We start from the raw sequence: 20,501 nt of genomic DNA on the forward strand, positions 1-20,501 counted from the left end.
CATCATGTTACGTTCACGGTACAGTTAAATATCCAAGTTAACTTAGCAGAATGGCCTCATTCTTTGCATAAGCTACACACCAAGAAAATAATTTGTATCGTGAGCTGCGATGGCCGGACAATTTAGATCTCTGATCGCTTCCTAGCAGACGACAGTTTCGGAGTGTCTTTACTTTTTTCCAGTGAATGCGCACACGACTGATCGATCTCATATTCTGCTGACGCTTTTTACTATCTTCTCGATTCCCGCGCTTTTTGTGAGAACGCACTTCTGAATTGGTCAAACGCTATCTGCCACCGCGAACAACAAGAGCAGTGGGTTACGACATCCCCACCCACCCCCCCCCCCTCCTTTATAGTAGAAACTCTCTCTCTCTCTCTCTCTCCCCCTCTCTCTCTCTCTCTCTCTCCCCTCTCTCTCTCTCTCTCTCTCTCTTTATCTCTCTCTCTCTATTTCTCCCTGCCTTTCTGTGTCTAAGTCTCCCCCACCTCTCTATTTTCGCTCTGATGATTCCTCTTCTCCATTTCTCCCTCCCCTCTCTCTACCATAATTCTCTTTCTCTCTCTCTCTCTCTCTCTCTCTCTCTCTCTGCCTTTCTGATGCCTATTGGCTTTTGTTAAAAAATAACTATGCGTTATCACTTTTTGAACATGAGTATTTTTTGGTAGAGTATCTACACATCTAACTAAGATAACAGAACTGATAGTCATGCCATAAGCTATGTAAACTGGAATTGATTCTACAGATTTAGATATCTATTTGATTTAAAGGGATTGGGTAACTTTGTCTCAGAATCTGAAACAAAATTCTGGATTTCGCTCATGCTGCAATGATTATTATAAACCTTCAGGTCAGTCAGGAACCCCATTGTTTTCCTAACGGTTTTCATAACATTACAGTCTATTGGAGAAAACGAGTATGGTAAAACCGGTCACTCAAAGATTCTCACTTTTTGAGGAACTAAATGATCATTTTGAAGCGTTTTTTTTTAGGGCTTCACCATTATCACAGACACTGATAACACGTAGGGCCATGCTTCTCAAATTGAACATTTCTTAACGATGCCTTTAAGTAGTGCGATGCAATTACACCTTCAAATTTTGTTCACCATAATATCTTACCCATGAAATTATGGTGAGAGAAGTATTAGTAAATAGTATTTTGGGGGAACGGGTACTTTAAACGATTATATTCACTAATTAAACACAATGAAACATTTTAATGATGCTAAAGCGGCTTATAGATCATGGCAAAATAATTCAAAATTCTTTTTATGACGCCAATTAAGACGATCATGATTACCGTGTAGAAAATAATATATAATAGTTTCAGTTTCAGTTTATTTTATTTTCCTAAAGAAGTGATAACTATAGATATCTGAAATAGATAGAGCAGTATTAAAAAAATGGTATTGTATGGCCTACATCCGATTTATCGATCGTGCGTTTTTTAGTAAGTAACAGTGATTAGTCAGGTTTGAAGAGAAAAGAATACCTTGCGAAAGATGTTATTTTTATAAATTACTTTATTCATGTTATTGATGGGTAACGATTTACACAGTATTTTGATATTTGTTTTAATCACAAATAATGAAAATATTGTAATAGGCTAACTATGCCTAAAATTCTATGTAAAACAAAAATCAATCTTTCCATAATGAATGCTCCCGGACTCGGACCATTGCCATGATTACAGAAAGGGAGTAGATATGACAGATATAGGTTTTCAAAAAGAGAAGAAAAGAAAAAAGATGTTTCTTTCGCAGACGGACTTGTTTTCGTTTCGCTTCATGTTGAGAGCATTGCGATTCGGGATAGAATGGATATAGAGAGAGAGAGAGAGAGAGAGAGAGTGAGAGATATGCCCTATAGAGATATTTTAAATCCTCTGTATTTTCTATATTTTGTTATATTCGCCTGACAGCCCGGCTTGGTCGCTAGCTGTCAGCTGCACATGCAGACGACCTAGGAGCGATCGATACAGACCGTTTATCGGTGACGTGAATCGGTAAACTGCATTTTGGCGGTCGGCTGCTGGTTGCTTGCATGGACGAATGCATGGTCGCCCCTGCGTGATGCTATGCTTGATCTTAAAGTTAAACACCGTGTTCAAATACCGAAGGAGAAGTAAAGAAAGACAAAAATTATTGTGGAATCTATCTTGGCAGTTCGATGTTCCGGTGACGCTGTTTATGAATTAATTTAGATATTGTGACAATTTTTATATCTACAACTATGTCTACGTTATTGTAAAAGGCCTATTGTCATTATTGTTTGTTAATAATTAATATTTCGGAATTGAAATGATGTTAGGGCCGATTACAAAGCCATTGCTAAATCATTTATTTTCCATATTATTATGTAAATGTAGGCCTACTCCGCTTCAACTATTTTTGTTATCATTTTTTCCATTTCCTTCTCTCTCTCTTTCTCTCCCGATCCCTTTCTTCTGTCGCCCTATATTTCTCTCTTCCACCCTCTCGCTCTACTCCTCTCAGACTATCTTAATCATAATTATCACGAGGCCCATTCAACTGTCGGAGTGTAATTTACATGTAAATATGAATTCATGAAATACATGACACCGCACAATGAACTTTAAACATGTTACATGATTATCCCTGGGGGAGGAAGCGTGCTGGGAAGGTGACGTAAGTCGTAATTATAGATGTACAGTATCTTATATTCATCAAATCGTTTTTACAGAGAGGGAGAGAGAGAGAGAGAGAGAGAGAGAGAGGGGGGGTAACATGGATAAGCATGGGGGAGATAGAGATATGGTTAGAGAGAGAGAGAGAGAGGGGGGAGAGGGGAGAGAGGGGGAGAGGGGGAGAAAGAGAGAGGAGAGGGGAGAGAGAGAGAGAGAGAGAGAGAGAGAGAGAGAGGGAGAAAGAAAGAAAGGAAAGAGGGGGGGGGGGAGGGGCAGTAGAGGTGGTCGCAGATGTTCATCCTGTCACCATACAGATCTAATTCTGAAGTAATCATCACTTCGTAATGTATTACATCACACTGACAAGGATAAAGCAACGATTTAACTGCAAATTACAAATTCCCCGTTTCACCGAGTTCCTCGTGTCTATAATGTTCTGCGTTGAAGATTTCCCCTTAAAATTAACGAACATCTTCTACCTATAGCTCCCCTCCCCCTCCCCCATCGTCTATATTTGTTTCTATTCCCTCCTTCTCTCTCTCTCTCTCTCTCTCTCTCTCTCTTTTACTCCCTCACGAACTTCATCTGTCTGCCTTTTCCTGTAAATTCATTTAGAAATGTGTACATAATTATACGCGTTCGTAAAGTACATCTTCCAAAAATATAGTTCGATAGAAAATGATTAATAAATATTTTTCATTCTAGTATTCTGTTTATTGTGATACAAACACGTAAATTTAATTGAATGCAACATTTTTTATAAGTCCATCCTCCTTCTCTTTCATTAGGTTAATATCCACAATTTGTCCTAGATTACTCTTCAAATCATGTCTATTCTCATTCCCCGTTACATCCAGACTTTATATCTCTCTGTATTTTTTAAACCTGTCTTTGAACATGTTCCATAGAGTTTGCTTCATTGATTCGTGATCGTATCATGTTTTTTTCTTCATCTTTTTGATAGGCAGATAGGAAACAAATCTTCCAAAAGTCATTCCATAAACATTAGCCCATCCTCTTCTCATTCTCTCTCTCTCTATTACATCCTTCTCTCACTCTCCCTCCTCCTCTCTCACTCTCTTTGTATCTCTCTTATTAATCTATCTTCTCTTTTCCTATCTCATAAGAATATAAATCTGTACTCAGATTCTTCCTGTCCCTTTACTCCCGTCTTCATCTTTCTACAATTATGAGAGAAAACTTCAGTTGTCACATTATCCAGGCCTATAAAAAATGATGAATAGCATGAATATCAAACAAACAATGAGAAGTAGGGTATTTTCGAAGACAAACGCGCCATGGTAAACGACAGAAAAATAGAAAATACTTTACAGCTGCACACCCGATTGTGTTTTAATACTGAGTAGTTTTCGAACATATTGACAGGTGTAGTATAATCTCCAAAAAGAGGGAAAGACGATGTATGGATCGAAGAGAGCATGAAGAGGTGAATGAGAGGGGTAGAGAGAGAGAGAGAGAGAGAGAGAGAAAGAAAGAGAAAGTGACATAGAGACAGAGAGTGAGAAAGAGACAGAGACAGACAGAGAGAGAGAGAGAGAGAGAGGGGAAGAGAGAGAGAAAATAGAAAGAGAAAATAGAGAGAGGGAGAGATTGTTTGGTGATTCGACCTTGAAGCATAGATATATTCTCGGATACATCAGGGATAACATCAATGAATTATATATGTACACTTTCTTTATACCATTATAACATGATCACCAATAGTTTGGTATTATTTAGCACGTTTCTTAGTCACTTCAGCTTTTCACTGTTGTTACAAAGTGTCACAATTTATAATTAAATGGATGTCTCATCCTTCTACAAAAATGTCCTTGCTCAAGTATCTTTTACCCTTTTTTTTATTTTTTTTTTATCTCATTCTATTTCACTATCTCTCATATCCCCCCCCCCCCCCCCCCCCATTTCTCTCTTACCTTCCCTAATTATCTTTTTCAGGCTCTCCCTTTATCTCTTCTCAACCTTTTCCACTTTATCTTACTCTTTGTCAATTTTCCCTATTTCATCTCTTCAAACTTTTCGGTCATGAGCACAAAGGCAGTAGGGGGGGGGGGGGGAGACTGGTAATATGAAATGAAGGTGACACTTCAACGAACATTCGAACTCTAATGATTCAGTCATTTTGCTACAACTCGGTGTGTCATTGTTAGCATGGCCAACATTCTGTATGTGCTACTTGAACTAAATATCTTTTATATTTAATCTTTTTAAACAAGATGCCCTTTTCCAACATCTATATTGACATGTACCATTTACATCTCCCTCTTTTGTTTTTCCGTCAGGAAGTATATTCCTGGGGAGCGTTTCACAAAACTTGTCATCAGTGACAAATGACAGTTTTTGTTATAAGCTGGTGAAATCCTTGCTTCCGATTGGTTATCAGCAGATTTGTCACTGATTTTTGTCATTATGTTATTGAAAAAAGGCTTTGTGAAACGGGCCCCTGGACTGCCAAACTATTATGAGTATAATTCATAGAAAGTAATTTGTATGTGCGCCGAAAGACAACACATTGTAAAAGTGGTCCGATGCATGCTCTGCAGACGATCAAATTGGAGAGAGAATAAACATGAATCCTAGACAAGTCTGGTATGACTTTTTGTATGTTTTTATTCATGGAAGTCGAAATAAATGCAAACAGCTTGCTTCACATTTAGAATGAAACGAACATTATATAGCAAAACATAAATATTGCACTGAACATGATGGCATTTCTCTCATATATATGTACAAAATTAACATGTTATATAATCTATTTTGTTTTACTGTTCATCTATCCTTTACTGCTACTTTGTTTCTTTTAAAGACCGTCAATACTACTGGGCCAGAAGGGATTAGACCACACATCGAGGTCACTGACAGGTGGCTATCTCATTAACTCGGCTCTCAACTAACATAAGAAAAAGAGGATCATGAGGGACCAACAGGCACTGATTGGGGAAGTTTTCTATATAGAGAGAGCAAGTAGCTACAAGTAGGACAGTGGGGATTTAATACAAGAATATACTGCACAATTGCAAACAATATCTACTTCAGGTATCAACAGATCATTATTGACAGCTGGTCACACCAGCAGTCCCTGTAAAGAGAGCCTTGAATAGGACAATCAAATTGGCTTGCTGCTGCTCAGATGAATGTTATGTATCACTAATCAATTAACAAATAAAAGCACATCTTTTTATAGGAGATGTTTTACACAAAGTACACTATATTCTTAGAAATTAACCGATAACTTACTGTTTTCTGTATGCATGAATGATGAAGAAGAACTTGTATCAACCAGATTCGTGATGCATAAACTTAATATGTATGCTGCTCTCAATTTGGCCCAAAGTCACCAAATAGGTTATAATAATAATAATAATAATAATAACAATAGTAATAACAATAATAATGATAAGATTTATAATATGTCTTGTTTACCTAGAGTAGCCTCATCAGTATTAATACTGCTCTATCTGATGGCCCTGCAATTATATTATTACCCCGGTTAATCATAGTCCACTTTTTTTTTTCTTGCAGAGTGTATAAATGTAAATGTATGGCACATAGCTGAAATTTCATTTGAGCATCATCACGTTTTTGCATAAAGTACACAACATAAAATAGTTATATGGAAGTTTACTACCTTCGAAGTAAGAAGGACAGTATAGCAAATATTCAAATGTCATATAACTTCCAACATACTTTGTAACATCTGACTTACTGTTTGCTGCAACACGTTCGTGTCTCAATATACTCATTATATTCAAAGCAACGTTTGGTCAATGTGTAATATTAACAGTTGAATGACTTTAAATCCTCATAATACAAGTAATTGTACACAATCATTTCAAACTTTCAATGTTTAATATAATAAGCCACAGAGAGCAGACCAGTACTTACATCTCCTTAATGTATAATTATCTAGTTGTGCCATGAATACACGAGATGATATTGTAAGCATACTTTGTTTACCCAAGGTATTTTTAAAAACAATTTCAGCAACATTTGGTCAATGTGTAATACAAGCTATTGAACGACTTTAAATCCTCATAAAACACGTACAAGTAAATTTACACCAAATACTGTGCAGTAAGAATGACAATATAGCATATATTCAAATGTCATATTACTTAAAACTTGTTGTATACAAAATAGTTTGTAACTTCTCACACGTTTTTGTTTGACCCAAGTGCATACATGTGAGCTTTGAATGCTGATTGTTCAATACTGACCTAGGCAGTGTTAGCCATACTATTCTGTAGTAAAACTATGATTTAATATAAACCATGGTCCATGACTGGCTTAATCATTGCAGTGTCACTGCATTGTGCATGAATAATGAGATGAAAATTAGATAAATGTCTGTTTTCCCCCTAAATCCATGGATGCATGCAGGTAATTAATCATAACTTGATATGCCGACATCGTGTTCTTATAAAAATGAAGCTAAGTAAAAATCAACACCGACACAGTTTTGTTCACCATCTATATAAGCATAATTCATTGCTTATAATGTTTACATGTACTTTGGAGTATACTGTGTTAAGTTTCTGATCACTATTTATCACCCTCTTTTTGTTAAGTATACTCATGTATGGGGCAGACAACCTATTTCTCTGATGCACTAAATGTATAATAATGGGATAGTATTGGATACTTGTAGAGGTGTTGTGGTCTTGTGGTTACATCACTGGACTGAGGATCACATGGTTTTCAGTTTTTGAGACCTGTGTGTGTGTGTAATTGTTCTTTTTTTTACAGACGTGTATCAATCAGATATAATTATTTATGTCTGGAGACAGACTTTTAACGTCACCATCCGAAAGACGCGACTCAGTTTCGAACCTGCATCCTCGGTTGAATCAGTTTGTAACTTCCATTGTTAGCTGGATTACAGGCGCATGCCACAAGCAAAGCGGCACTAATGGCCTTTGGCAAGACACTGAGCTACATTTGCCACTGTCCACCAGGTGATATAAATGGGTAATTAGTAGGAAGAAATTGTTTGAATGTAACAGCCATATTAGTAAGGCAGGAGTTCATTTGAGTATATATTTTGTAGTTTAGAAAATTAGTTTTAAACACCATATAAATGTTACTATTATTATTATTATTATCATTATTCACCAGGCAAAGTGCCCAACAAACTCCAATATCATCCCAGCTCTAACTACGCTACTAATATCTGTGCTTCAAGCATTAAGAGGATTCTTTCATCCCAGGTACACATTCCAAACCTGGGTGGAGAGTGGTACATGCAGATTGATGTTTCGTACATATGTCATGGTCCTATACCATCTGATGAATTCATAGAGGGCAGCAGCATAAATCCTTTCTAGGACTGATACTCTGCTTTGGCCATGGTTTGGTTGGTGTCATCCACTTACAGTAGGGAGCTTTTCAATTTGCACAACCCTTTTGATCTATGACGTGAAATTTACTGACCATGTCACGTCTCCACGCAAGTCTCCGTCTAACAAAAAAAAACTACTTCGATTTCGCGACTCAACAGCACGGGCCTGTTCACATAACCATTCTGATAACGTGTCCCATGTACATGTAGCAGGCATGTACATGATAGGTTGAGCAGTGGCAGGGTGAAACTGTTTTATTTGCCATGAATACTGTATGATATGTTTGTAATGCAGCTAGTTTAAGAACAAAAATTATCATGTCTGCTACACTTTTATGGTCCACTAGATAGAGAGAAAACTTGTTATTTAGGACATCTGGTCCCGTCTTACGAAGAGTTTCGATTGATACAAATCAATCGCAACTTTGAGGTCTCCTATCTCTTAGATACATACATAAATTTATTGCGATTAATATCAACTCTTTGTAAGACAGGGCCATTGCTGTATGATACCTTTGTAGTGTGGCAGGACGCTAGCTCATTTTGTTCATATGTGACGTCTGCTACGAGTATAACTACATGATCGTGCTCAGCATTGATTGATGCCCCACAGGATGGAGAGTGAATTTGGTCCACCTCGTCAAGACTGCTGCATGATGCGTTTGAAGTGAGGCATGACTTCATGCTCCGGCACGTGGAGTGAGAACTCTAGCGCTACCAGGATCGGGAACTCAAAGGCAATCAGGGTCTTGCGGCTCTCCCGAAACACAGACTCAATATCCTGAAAAATTAAGAGAAAAATAAATATTAATAGTGACTGGTTAGAAAATGATAATAAACAAGGGAAATGCTCTCGGCGGTGTCGCCTGCATTACGCAATTCAATATGATGAAAAATTAAGGATGGGACATTATTCATAGGCAGGGTGGCCTATTAGCAGGCCCCCCAAAATGAAATCCTCTGAATATAATCGGCATTTTGAAGTGAATTTTGAAAAAGAATCATCAGAAGAATTATTTACTATTATTTGTACCAAGATTGATAACTTTAATGCACTATGAACAAACAACAAAATTTAAATTATTAATTCTCATATTAAGTTATGAAAACATAATCCCAAGTCTACGAACCTAAAATGACCTTTGACCTTGACTTTGTGACTTGGAATTTGTGTCATATGATTTGTGATACTTGATAACCCTTGGGTTCAAGTTTCATGGAATTTGAACAAACACTTTTGAAATTATTAAAGAATTCAAAATCTTGATGTTGATACCACAACATAGTCTAAGATTGCAGGCCTGAAATAACATTTGACCTTGACTTTGTCACCTAAAAAACTAATCACATGATTGGTGATACTTGATAACCCTTTAGTCCAAGTTTCATTGAATAAGGACTTATGCTTTCAAAATTATGATTAAAATTCAAAATCTTAACCTTTGGTTAAGTTTTGATGTTGATGTTGATGTTGATGTCACAACAAAGTCTAAATCAAATAAACAATTCAAAAACATAGGTTAAGTTTCGGATATTGACGTCTCTGCTGCCCCCGCCACTGGAAAAGCGGTGCCTTTGTCTCGCTTTTTGAAATGCAGGCGAGACAAAAACGTGGTATAATTTCAGTAAATGCGTTCCACCTGACTGTGTTTGACCAACTAGTTTATTAGGATCTAGGAGTGAGTTGTATAAAGTGTAATATCATTCAATACACTACAATAATCCATACATTATATTTGACTGAATGCACGTAAACGTACCTTGATAAGAGTTTGCAGGTCAGCCCCTTTCACGTCATTCAACTTAGCTGCAAGTAGTAGAGAAGTACCTGACGGAAAAGACCAGTTTCATGAAAAAAGTTGATATCAGTATTGTATATTTTAAAATGGCAACACCTTAGGCAGACCTGCCAACCTCTGGAGTTCAAACACTGTATTCTTTAATCCCCAAAGTTGTATTTTACTGACAAAAGTTGTATTCTTAAAAATAAACACAAACTGTTATGCAGATCAATGCCTCTAACAGTTCCTACATACAGGAAGATTTTTTTTTTATGGATCATTGGTTGAATCACTATGCATGATTTCGTCACGACTGGTGTGTTCGATGAACCAATGAACATCCCTAAATTGCGGATGTGAGATGCTTGTAGGACATTTTACAAGACAGAATCGTACTGGTTGGCAGGTCTGCCTAGGTCATTGCATGTGGTCTAAATGAGGAGGATGTTCAAGACAACTAGAAGTGGAGGGAGGAAGTGTCATCATGGCGCGATTGTCAGTAACCACTCGTAAGAGGGAAAATGCTGTCTTTAATAAATGATTATAATCACTATTGAATAATTACAACAGTTGCTCATTGTCTGTGCCTCCTCATTGAATGAATCGATCGATTGGCCAATATGGAAAGAGTTCAAAAAGGGTGATGTATTTCACAAAAAAGAAGCATTCTTTCAAGTACAATTATCACACACGATGACAAAAAAACATAGGATGACTGTATAGTTACCCGAGCATGATTTACGATTCTCCTTGTTGACCTTTCGATGTAGAACAAGCTTTTCAAAGTAGACATAGCTGACGGCTAAAATCCAAGGATCAAGAGAACAGTTGTCGGAAACTTTCTTCATCTCACGTTTTAAACTGGAAAAAAATAACAAAAATTAAAGGGATTTTATAGAACTTTCAATAAAATGATATCATTCTCCCATTAAATGCTTTAATTGTGCTCTTATCTGTTGCAATATATTTAGAGAAACACATCTGAAATCTCAAGCTATAAGTCAAAGTTAATTGAGATGTTAAAATTAGAATTAAATAATAAATAATTGTCACTGTCCACATATTGCCAGATTTGATCAGTGCTCGCTTCTCCAGTTTAAATTCTAATCATAATTACACAAATGCATTATGAAATATCATATGAAAGTTCATTGAATTTGAATATATGATACCTTATGTATACATTACACATGTTTATTATGGCTTTGAACATACATACCCGAAATCCAAATTTGCACTTATTTTAGTAATCTCATATCTCAAATATTCATAGTTCTCTTATCATTGGTGCAATTTATTTCAAACTTTTGCTATTCTGTTTATTATCATTTTGGGGGCTGTCATACAAATGAAATTGGTAGATGGGTTGGATTGCACTGTCAAAAGTTATAAATGGATTTCATAAGAATTCATACTTCTCGTATAATTGGTCCAATTTATTACAACCTTTCACTTTTCTGTTTGTGTTTGTTATTTTTTGTTGACTGTCATACAAATGAACTTGGTATATGGGTTGGATTGGACTGTCAGATTTATGAATGGATTGCTTACCTTCTCAGCTTACTGAGACTGAGATCTATGTTTGGGAATCGTTCCCTGAATTTATTATTCAGTTCCTTCTTTAGTTCTGATGGCTTGGTGTAGTCTACCACAGATACCTGGGATATGCATGAAAATAAAATAAGCAGTCATTATACAATGGTGCGTGAGAATGAGTTCATTAAATGATCTATCTGCTTTCTAGGTGAGGCTGCATGCATCTATTAAAAAAAGAAAAAGCAAATGGATCATTTTAATGAATGAATGAAAACATACACCATTTGTTTTATACAACGAAACTCATAGATCCTTGTTATATAATCTAAAAAGAATTAATTTGTTTTGTGTCTTATATTTCATCAAAAGTGAACAAACTCACGTACACAGATAAATCAACTGACATGCCAACTACCTCACTCTTTGTGTTATTACTATAACATGACCACAACAACAAAAAGAGCAATATCTATTTCATGATGTTTTCAGTCAATAGGCTAGAAATTTTGTGAAAATCCCCCATACAGCTAATAGTTCAAAATAAGTTTGTACTAAACAATGGCGTGGTGATCACACCAACGCCGGACACTGAATCTGCCAACTCACCATATAAGAAGAGAATGTAAGAAGTTTACGATGCTTTCCAAGACTGAGCTCTGGATCATCCAGCTCTACAGGGTCGTAGATTCGCTGAGCGATGGACGGATGGTCAACGGGATGACCCTCAACCTCAACTAGGTCAGAAGGGAGAAGAGGTCAAAAGGAACGAAAGTGAATATGAAAGGCCATTGCAAATGATTTTTCATATTTAACTTGAAGGGGAAGTCCAGTCCAAGAATAGCTTGCTTTGAATACAAGCATAAAAATCAGACTCACTGATCAAAAACAGTTTGATGAAAATTGGATAACTCATAAGAAGGTTATGAATGAAAACTATGAACATCACTAGACAAATTGGCAACTCTGTAAGGACTTTATGACGTCAGTCCGTCACAAATCACCAATGGTTTTGTTTATATTAATGATATAAATTTCCAATGTTTTCCTCAAAGAAATTGATTTCGTCATGCCTTTGCCCAGATTATGTTGACTAAAATCAATTTTCATAATTTTAACAGAAAAAATACCTTGCTCAAGGTCATGAGTGCCATGCCGAGTCTCGAACCCACGACCTTGGCATTTCCAGTCAAGTGATTTAACATACATACTGTATGGATTCCAAGCTGATTATATGTATAAACAACGCAGACTGTGAAATATGACGTTGAAAAGTGATTAAGATTCTTACTTTTATCCCATTGCAGTGGAGAGACATTTGTGAGGGTCATCTTGCGTATTGCGGGGGAGTGTGGTGATGCAGAGGAGAGCTGTTCTCTTTCCTGGAGTTGCCTACGAAACAGAATCAGACTGATGTCTCGGCTTGGTACTAAGAAATGACTGAATGATACCACCTGTTGGGATATCAAATAAAGAAACAGTCAAACAATAACATGTAAAAACAGCACTAATTGGGAATTGTACAGCACATGTGTCTGTAATGCACAGAGCTCATGGGCCAGTTTTATTACTGGGGGTGGTGTTTCACAAAGATCCTAAGTTGGACTTAACAATTATGGAAAGCTGTTAGCATCTGTGAAAATATTTTGTAAAAGTTATTTTAAAAGGCATAAAATGTTGATTCAAATCATTCATATTTTCTAGTATCAAGGAGGTTTCGTGTTCTTGATGTGGAATTTATAAAAAGTCTAAAATACTTGAATTTTCACTTTTAAATATATTTTATTTTAGGCAACATGTACATATGGCTCTCCATAATTTTTACGTCCAACTTAGAGTTAACTTCTACTTAGGATCTTTGTGAAACACCCCCCCCCCCCCTGGACTTTCCCTAGTAAAAAAAACCCCTATTATTTGTTGCAGGAGGTATGATGTATGAGGAAGATAACTTAAGTGAATCCTATTAGTGTGATAAACTGTGTTCATCACATCCAATGTCAATTTCCTTCATGGCAATAACTACACAAATTATAAAATGCAAAAGTACTCTCTGTCTATGCCAATGATATGAAATAAGCAAAATAAATACAGATCAAAAGTTACTTTTTTTATTGCTAAATTTGACTCTGGAGAAAATTTCCATCAACGTTGATTTAAATAGCAAACAAAACACATGACACTCATCAGTAAAAGAAAAGAAAAAAACTCAAACAAAAAACAATAGTAATGATATACAATTCACATTTAAAGGCCATTTTATATATTTGTTTTTGTTGCTTACAGTGCCTTCAACACCAAGCTCCACCCCATCTAGCGTGGCCAGAAAGTCATCGCTCCGGACTGTCAGTGGTTTGCTCCCTGACGTACGTCTCGTCCGTATAAAAGTCCCAGCTTCAGAATTCTTCCTGAAAGCATGCATGGAAGAAAAAAAATGAGCGAAAAATAGGAAACAATAATAATTAAAGGGGCACGTTCCCGCCATTGTAGTTATCGCTGCTCTAGTCATCGCCATCTTGGTTCCGAAGATCGACTTCTAATTTGTATACAGCTGTCAATCAAAGTACGCGCGGCCTGGCCTACCATCGTCAAGCCAGCTGTTCGCTGCCGATCCTGACGTCACGAAAGTGGGTGGAAACAGCAGCCGAATCTTAGAACCGAACTGCGATTGGTATTACTTCGGCACATGTATGCGATCATCGGCATTGTGCGGGCATTCAGAACATGCCATCTGCGTAAGAGCCGTATTCTGTTGGTGTCAATAGGCAGCTAGCACCGTCCGCCAGGGGGTACGTATTTTAAACGCCCTCTGGAATACGGGGAACATGCCACTTTTAAGCTTTTATATAGCGCTTAATACATCTATGATGTCTCTAAGCACTTTACAGATATACTATTACCCCAGTCATTGGATTCACTACTTGCCCGTACACACTGTGTGCACGACCTGCTCTCCCTGAGGAGTATTCCAGACAGGCGTTACTTGACGCTCAAAACTGTTTAACCAACAATCATATCCTGGCTTTCATACAGCTACCATAATAAGGCACTCAATCAAGCAAGGAGTTTCTTCCTATTGGGTGGAGAGTAGCAAATGTACATAATTTAATAATGATAACATTTATATAGCAAGGCAACTATATGATTATAGTCTATTATAAGATGGGTAGAAGAATCCCTGCAATCTGATTGGTCAATTACCATGTAATTATTTTAACTGGATGCACGCGATATCAGCAATCAATACCACCGATATCCTTTTTTTTTTAAATAATTCTCTTTTCTTTTCTTTTTTTCAATAATTTTTTTTTTTATATAAACTTTTCTTTTAATGATTTTTTTGACAATTTTTTTTTTTGGTGATAATTTTTTTTTTTTTGGTGTCTTTTGATGATTATAATCTGTTTAAAATTTGTTAAGAAAATTTTATAAAGTTTACAGTTTAATGTGCACTGACAATTTTTTTTTTTTTTAAATTTCATGACAAGTTAAAAATCATGCGTCCGGTAAAAAAAATCAAGCATCTGGTAAAAAAAAATCATGCGTCCAGTAAAAAAAATTACCGGACGCTAAATCTGTAAAATAACAACATTTTGTATTTTTGGGGCCCCCATCTTATAAAACAGATGAAGCTCAGGTTTAATTCGTGGGTCGGTGGAATTGTGTGCATGCGGTACCTTTGAATTTGGTCTAAAACCATTCAAAGGTACCTTGTGCACACAATCCCTACCGACGCACTCAAACCTGTGCATCATATGTATACTATGCTTCATACATACAAAGCATGACACTATTGGTCAGTTATAATGTTAAAATGCTTAATAATACAAATTGTTAATTTTAATTATTTTACATTCACAATACATATGGCTCTGTATGAATAGATCTGCACAACTATGCTTTAAAATATCTTACCTGTAGATTCCAAGCTGACTTCGTCTGGTGTATGGCAAGAGAGAGTACATCACGAAGGGTGAATGGTTGGGCGTAACAAGCAACATTCTGAAAGAAAAGAAATCTGTTAAAATTTCTAATTCCAACCATAAATATCCTGATAATCAGACAGGCAATGGGCTTGTATTTCTGACTGACCTAAAGGTTTATAATTATGATTGCAGCATTAGTAAATCCAGGATTTTGTTTAGAATCTGAGACAAAGATACAAAAATCCCTTTAAAGCCCTATATGTAGGTCCCCTGCTTGATTGCTTACGAGCTTACACATGCTTTCTTAGCATTCAGGTTTAAAGCCACACTGTGCTACTTGTAGCTACTATAGAAAACAATGCCTAATCGGTGACCATTAATCTCTAATGATTCTCTCTTTCTTTTGTTAACTGAGAGCTGAGATAATGAGATAACCATCTGTCCAGTGACCTTATAGGGTGGTCTAATCCCTCCTATAAACTGGTACAGATAAGCTTTAAAAGAAACCAAACTAACTTACTTTCATGCTGGAATGAATCCTACAACTTCTTACCTTTCGTTTTTACACATGCGCTGACGGAATGTTTTAGCCACTGGAATCTGGAATCCCGCGGGCGGGGATCGCTCTTTGGGAGACTCGATATAGCACTGGGCCTGGTTAGAGGGCAGCATACAGGTCTCTCCCTCCGCCACCAGCGTGAGCGAGCCTGAGAAGTCAGTCGACTGCTGATGGTGAAAGAGACGCCTCTTGGAGTATTCATGGGAACTGGTCCCTGAAAAACTACTGCTGAAGCAAAAGAAAAAATTCGGGAGGATTGAGGCTTGTTCAGATATATAGTGCAGTGAAAACACTGCTATAAAGCTGCCACCTCAATTTAAAGTGTGCAAATGAATGGCAATTGCATGCAACATTTGAACAAAAGGACTTGCATGTATTATCTAAGCTCTGTGTTACATGTACTTATAAGACACACAAATATTAAGCATATTTCATTCATAAAAACGCTGCAAGTTTGTTGCGTCATATCTCAACAAGCCTTTACTAAACTGAGATGCTACAAAGTGTTTGTAAAGCCGTTTTCTAGCATGAAAAATTCATTTTCTTTTAAATTTAAAAAAAAAAGTTTGCAAATATATTCTTCTGACTATTGCTACAATCATAAATCATCCATATTTTTGGTTGCTTACAGTCTACGGGAGTATGAATACTACTTTGATATTACAAGGAAATTCACTAAATTGAGAGAACTCTGTGCATGCACCTATACAAAACTAATCGCTATTAATCTTAAAGTATTAAATTTGAGACACAAAAACATTTGTTTGTGTTCACCCATGTTATGTAGTGAGGCATCTAAGCTCAATATCATCAGGAACGTATTTGAAGTAAAGCAAATCACTATCACTCTGGTATCAATTTTTCCCTTTGCCATTTTGGGTTAAATTCTTGACTAATTTCAAGTTTCAAAGTGCTTTTTATGACAAGAAAGAAGAGTCTACTTGCGAGCTCAGAAGTCAGTGTGCGGTAAGGCCAAATTGCCCTAAAGCCTATAATTTCCGTAAAACTAAAGGGTTATTAAAAACACATCAGATGTTTAATTTATTTTTTACTTTAGATCTATTTGTTTAGACTACATCACTCTTCAGTCTTCACAGCAAAGGGTCACCAATTTAAGGCTTAGATATATCAATATCATATCATCACCTAGCCCTAACACAATGGTGATGACCTCTGACTGGCACTTTGTAAATGTGCTGCTTCCGTATAATGCGCTGAATAACACTCATAGTAGATCTACAGCGCATTATACGGAAGCAGCACAATCACGGAAGTGCCAGTCAGAGGTCATCACCATTGTGTAGAGATCGTGGATTCACACGGTACACGTGAAAAGGGAGCTGAGCTGTATCGGTCTGGTAAGAAAATTGCTTTTAATTTTTTATTTTTACCTCTGATTATGATATTCTGGGTGTAGTTACGATCACACACAATTTATCAAAGCCACTGTCCAATATTGGTCGGGTGCGGGAAAGTGTAATTTTGGACACATTTTTGATGTTGTTTACCTAGAGTAGTGGCTCCGGTCTGCGGCCGATCGGCGGGAACTGCCGATTCTATTTTTATTGGAATAATCACAGAATACTTCAATACCCTCAATAAAGAGTCCATATACTTACTTATTAAATAGAAGTCACAAATAACCTAACTGACCCACAGCGTGGTCAGCATTGACCATGTTTCGAAATGCTTCGAGTTCCCCGGTTTGCGGGCACGCATTACCGGTTTGCGGCACGCGTACGTCACAAAGCTTTATGCGCTACGTCACGATGAAAGCATGTACCAAATTACTACGGGTAACCCAAATTCTCATGTTTATCTGTTGCTACGGTAAATTTGTCAAGTTTTAAACAATTTCACCTTTTCCTCGAATGGATCATCCCATCCGGGGGTAAGTACTACTAGAAACTATCGGGTCATAGCGGGTACACACATCAGCACACATACCATCATACACGATCCCGCATGTTATGTGTGTATTAACACCCCCCGCCGCAAACCAGAAAAAACACGTAATTACGTGCCGGTTTGCGGCCACCCCATGCAACTGGCCATGCGGTGGCACAATCAAAATATCTGCGATAGGAGACAGACCACAGCCATCATACTTCCACAAAAACATCAAATTTCACCTCCAATCGGACAAATATCGGACAAATAGAGCTACAATATTGATCTAGTCATGCCTCGATCTCTTAACTTAAAAGTTAGCACCTGCTGGAATTTTCATCGGCGACTGGTGCCGTAGATTTCCGACATCGCTGACGGATACTCCGTACCGACAGGAGCACCTGCTACGGACGTTTTCGGCAAAGCAGAACTTACCGTGGAATCCGCGGTAGGTTTCAATGATTATTATCGAGTCATATTCATTTTATTTTAAAAACAAATACCCCTGGCCGCAAACCGGGCGATGCCGCAAACCGGAGACTCTACTCTACCTCTCCGTGGGACCCTATGGGAGCAAATTAAGGCTCCCTCGAATAATATCATAAAAAACATTTTGAGGGAGCCCTTAAGGCTAGTCCTACCAACATCGATGGATTAAAGTAAAGTAGATCTAGAATCTAGAGTCTAGTCTAAGTAAAGTCTAGTCTAAGTAAAGTAAAGTCTACTTGTTAATGTTAGTTACTAAAAATATATTAGATTGTACATGTAGCCCACCTCGAATGATAAAAGGGTGAATCATGTTTGTAAGAGCTAAAAGGGGGACTCTTTTCACCACCAGAAGTTCTCCTACTTCGGGATCGAGTTCGATTCCCCATGCTACTATTGGGTGTGTCCACCGCAGACCTAACTTGATTCAGCCCCGTGCCTGTCGCGGTAGATGTCGCTCCAGTTGCAGCGTCTTTCTCGCTGCGAGAATTCTCCGGATATTTGGTCCCAAAATCGGTGCCATTCTCCACATCAAATTTATTCGAATCTTTGCTAAGTTTTTCAGGTTGTTCTTGCGAAGGTAGAGTGCCGTCGAGTGAAATGTTAGTCAAGAAATTGAGAGCCTCGAGCCTTCTTTTTGCATGTTTTAAGTGGACCTTTTTCCTGGAAACTTCGGCCATGTTTTGAAGAACAAAGTATGGATCGCCAAGCTGGGATCAAGTTTGAAATTGGGCATTTGGATTATGGAGTACTCCTTGTGTAGTGGGCGTAATATTGCTCTTTTTTCTACTCTATTTTTTAAAACAAAAATTAATGAGATCAGCTTTCAGCCTTGAACAATTCTGGTATAAGTTTTGGTAACCATGCGATGTAGCTTCTTTATGGGAAATCATTGCAGTGGCGGATCTAGAGGGGGGGGGGGGGGTTCGGTGGTTCAACCACCCTCCCCCCCCCCCCTTGGTTGGCCAAGTGAGAAAAAAAAAGAGGGGGAAAAGAGGGGGGAAATGAAAAAAAGAAGAAAAAAGTAAAAAGGGGTTCGGGGGAGGGGGAGTTGCGCGAACCCCCCCCCCCCTTAGAAAACAGAAGAGATTTTTTTTATTTTAAGGGGGGGGGGTGTTGATTTTAAAAAAAAAGGTGCTCTATAACACCCCCCCCCCCCCCCCGTTGAACAAAACAAAACAAATTAGTGCTCACTACCTCCCCCCCTCCCCCCCCCCCCCCCCGCTTATTCGCTGCTAAATATTCCTCGGGCTTGGTCGCTCCCTTGCAATGTCACACTCTCACCTCTGGCTCAAAGTTGCAACCCGAGAACCCCCACTTAAAAAAATCTTGTACGGCCTTGAGCATTGGTCTAATATATGACAATGATTTTGTATTATTAAAAAAATACCCAAACATTACATCATCTTTGAGCTAAAGTTCTTACTGTGACCCAACCCCCCCCCCCAAAAGGTAAAAATCACGTGATTTCACATGATCCTTGCCCCCCCCCCCCCCCCCCTGGATCCCCCACTGGATCTTTAGACCTCTATGAATAAGCCACTCTTGTCGGCGGGCGCAACAGTTAGGGAATCGTTGCGGCGGGGAAACGTAAAGGGTGCACACGCTCACATTTTGTTTTTGGAAGACGTACACGCACGGCACGTACCGGACGGCGGACGACGACGAGGAGGGCGAGTGTCGGTGACTCGGTGTACCTATCATCTTGAGATCATAGACAGACTAGGAGACTGGGTTTTAGTCAGGTCGGCAATTGAAAGGCAAGATTTAATGTTTCGACGATGCTGTCTCTAAAGGTCCCATTTTCGCTCGTCATCTCTCTCGCTGTTCTTGGACTTCTTTCATTGAAGGATGAAGGCGAACAAAATGTTACTAATTTCGGTGAGCAAAAGAAGTTAATTGAATTTATTTGTATGGGTTTGTGGAATATTGAAGGCTGTATTGGCTTTCATGCGAGAGGTCTGGAGTTCGATCCTTGTTCCGGATGCTTGGACAAGGTATGCTGTACTTGTTACCATCCCTTTCGAACCAGGTGCATTTATGTTTATAGGTATGTCTACCTGAGTAATACATGCTAGGGAGAGCAGCATTAACACTGATGAGACTTTTGGAGATAAATATTACAATACTAATTATATGCCATTCTGTTTTAATGTTAGGACCTATACATATTCATTTGATTCTCGTCTTTTTTGTCAATTAATGCACCATATCACCTTTTAACAAATACATAATTTTAACCAATAGTATTCTTTAATTGGGCACATACCGTTTGATGAAATGCAATTGTATTCGAAAATACAATTTTGCGATTTAATCTCCCG

The 20,501-nt window shown here is 37.8% G+C and overlaps 1 protein-coding gene across 2 annotated transcripts; it reads right to left on the reverse strand.

The window, feature by feature from the left end:
• Positions 1–7,561: 7,561 nt before the first annotated feature.
• Positions 7,562–18,894, reverse strand: LOC585729 (CDK5 and ABL1 enzyme substrate 2). 2 transcript variants are annotated; one of them, XM_030983409.1, is made up of 10 exons: positions 18,466–18,894; positions 15,796–16,026; positions 15,232–15,318; positions 13,601–13,724; positions 12,611–12,773; positions 11,929–12,056; positions 11,338–11,444; positions 10,514–10,647; positions 9,766–9,833; positions 7,562–8,786 (listed from the first exon to the last, which is right to left on the reverse strand). In XM_030983409.1, the coding sequence occupies exons 1-10, from the start codon at positions 18,855–18,857 to the stop codon at positions 8,646–8,648; spliced, it is 1,575 nt and encodes a 524-aa protein (XP_030839269.1). In that variant the 5' UTR covers positions 18,858–18,894; the 3' UTR covers positions 7,562–8,645. The 2 variants fall into 2 exon arrangements, with proteins under 2 accessions (XP_030839269.1, XP_030839268.1); XM_030983408.1 differs by having other exon boundaries at positions 15,796–16,029.
• Between the last annotated feature and the right edge of the window lie 1,607 nt (positions 18,895–20,501).

This window comes from Strongylocentrotus purpuratus, unplaced genomic scaffold, assembly GCF_000002235.5.
Source record: "Strongylocentrotus purpuratus isolate Spur 01 unplaced genomic scaffold, Spur_5.0 spur5_scaffold_13, whole genome shotgun sequence".
In the NCBI taxonomy this organism is placed as follows: domain Eukaryota; kingdom Metazoa; phylum Echinodermata; class Echinoidea; order Camarodonta; family Strongylocentrotidae; genus Strongylocentrotus; species Strongylocentrotus purpuratus.

Bases quoted from the DNA above. Each gene is read 5' to 3' on its own strand.
- LOC585729 (XM_030983408.1), bottom strand. From the start codon at position 18,857: ATGGCCGAAGTTTCCAGGAAAAAGGTCCACTTAAAACATGCAAAAAGA. The intron at 9,834-10,513 runs GTAACTATACAG...CTTTTCCGTCAG, and splicing joins GAATCGTAAATCATGCTCGG to GTACTTCTCTACTACTTGCA. The intron at 8,787-9,765 runs GTACGTTTACGT...TTAATTTTTCAG, and splicing joins ACCTGCAAACTCTTATCAAG to GATATTGAGTCTGTGTTTCG.